This window comes from Pyxicephalus adspersus, chromosome 3 (assembly GCF_032062135.1).
Source record: "Pyxicephalus adspersus chromosome 3, UCB_Pads_2.0, whole genome shotgun sequence".
NCBI lineage: Eukaryota > Metazoa > Chordata > Amphibia > Anura > Pyxicephalidae > Pyxicephalus > Pyxicephalus adspersus.
In genome coordinates, this window is record NC_092860.1 from 286092 (window position 1) to 287504 (window position 1413).

Sequence of the window (1413 nt, forward strand, 5' to 3'; positions counted from 1 at the left end):
GGGGGACTGTGCGCAGGTGAGGGCTGACAACTTACCTGGGGGACTGTGCACAGGTGAGGGCTGACAACTTACCTGGGGGACTGTGCGCAGGTGAGTGCTGACAACTTGTGTGTGATGAGGAGCTAATAACTGGCATTGAGGGACTGTGAGAAGGTGAGTGCTGAAAATCTACCTGGAGGGGCTGTGAGTTTGTGAGAAGTGAAAACTTGCCCGAGTGTGTGGTGAGAGCTGATTACTTACCTGGAAGGACTGTTCAGTGAAACTGACCATTTACCTGGAGAGAAACATACCTGGAAGGATCATGTGCAGGTAGGAGCTGATAACTTACTGTGTGCAGGTAAGTGGTGGGAATGTGAATGAGGGAATGCATTGTGTTCTGTGCCCTGTGTCTGATGTATGGAGTCCCTGTGCTTGGATCTGACAGGTGAGACTGAGATGCTGCAGATTCTGAATGTTGTTTTGTGTCCCTGCAGGAGGCATAAAGAGCCCCCATTGGACTGTGGATTCATCCCGTGGTTGGGACACGCTCTGGAATTCGGGAGAGATGCAGCCGCTTTTCTGTCACGCATGAAAGCCAAACATGGAGACATCTTCACGGTTCGTGGTGTGGTTGTGTAGTTGTGCAGTGTAGTTGTGGTGTGGTTGTGTAGTGGTGGTGTGGTTGTGTATTTGTGAAGTTGCTGTGTAGTTATGCAGTGTAGTTCTGTGGTATGGTTGTGTAGTTGTGCAGTGTGGTTGTGTGAGGTGGTTGTGTAGTTGTGAGGTGGCTGAGTATTTGTGCAGTGTGGTTGTGTAGTTGTGAGGTGGTTGTGTGGTTGTGTAGTTGTGTGGTGTGGTTGTGAGGTGGATGTGTGGTTGTGCAGTGTGATTGTGTGGTATGGTTGTGTAGTTGTGTGGTGTGGTTGTGCGGTGTGGTTGTGTAGTTGTGCAATGTGGTTGTGTGAGGGGGTTGTGTAGTTGTGCGGTGTGGTTGTGTAGTTGTGTGGTGTGGTTGTGCAGTATTGTTGTGCGGTGTGGTTGTGCAGTGTGGTGTGGTTGTGTGGCGTGGTTGTGTAGTTGTGCAGTGTGGTTGTGAGGTGGTTGTGCTATGGTTGTGTAGTTGTGTGGTGTGGTTGTGTGAGGTAGTTGTGTGGTGTGGTTGTGCGGTGTGGTTGTGTAGTTGTGCGGTGTGGTTGTGCAGTGTGGTTGTGCAGTATGGTTGTGCAGTGTGGTGGTGTGGTTGTACACCACACAGTTGGTTGTACACAGCGGTGTGGTTGTGTAGTCGTGTGGTGTAGTTGAGTGGTGCGGTTGTGTAGTTGTGTGGTGTGGTTGTGCAGTGTGGTTGTGTGGTGTGGTTGTGCAGTGTGGTTGTGTGAGGTGGTTGTGTAGTTGTGAGGTGGCTGAGTATTTGTAAGGTGGCTGTGAGGTATG

The 1413-nt window shown here is 50.5% G+C and overlaps 1 protein-coding gene across 1 annotated transcript in view; it reads left to right on the forward strand.

Annotated features, from left to right (window-relative positions):
* Positions 1-473: 473 nt before the first annotated feature.
* The window catches only part of PTGIS (prostaglandin I2 synthase), a gene marked incomplete at its 5' end in the record, with an annotated part of 7743 nt that continues 6803 nt past the window's right edge, over positions 474-1413 (forward strand). Inside the window, 1 exon segment of the mRNA XM_072403168.1 lies at positions 474-597. Within this exon segment, the coding sequence (XP_072259269.1) occupies positions 474-597 (124 nt within the window).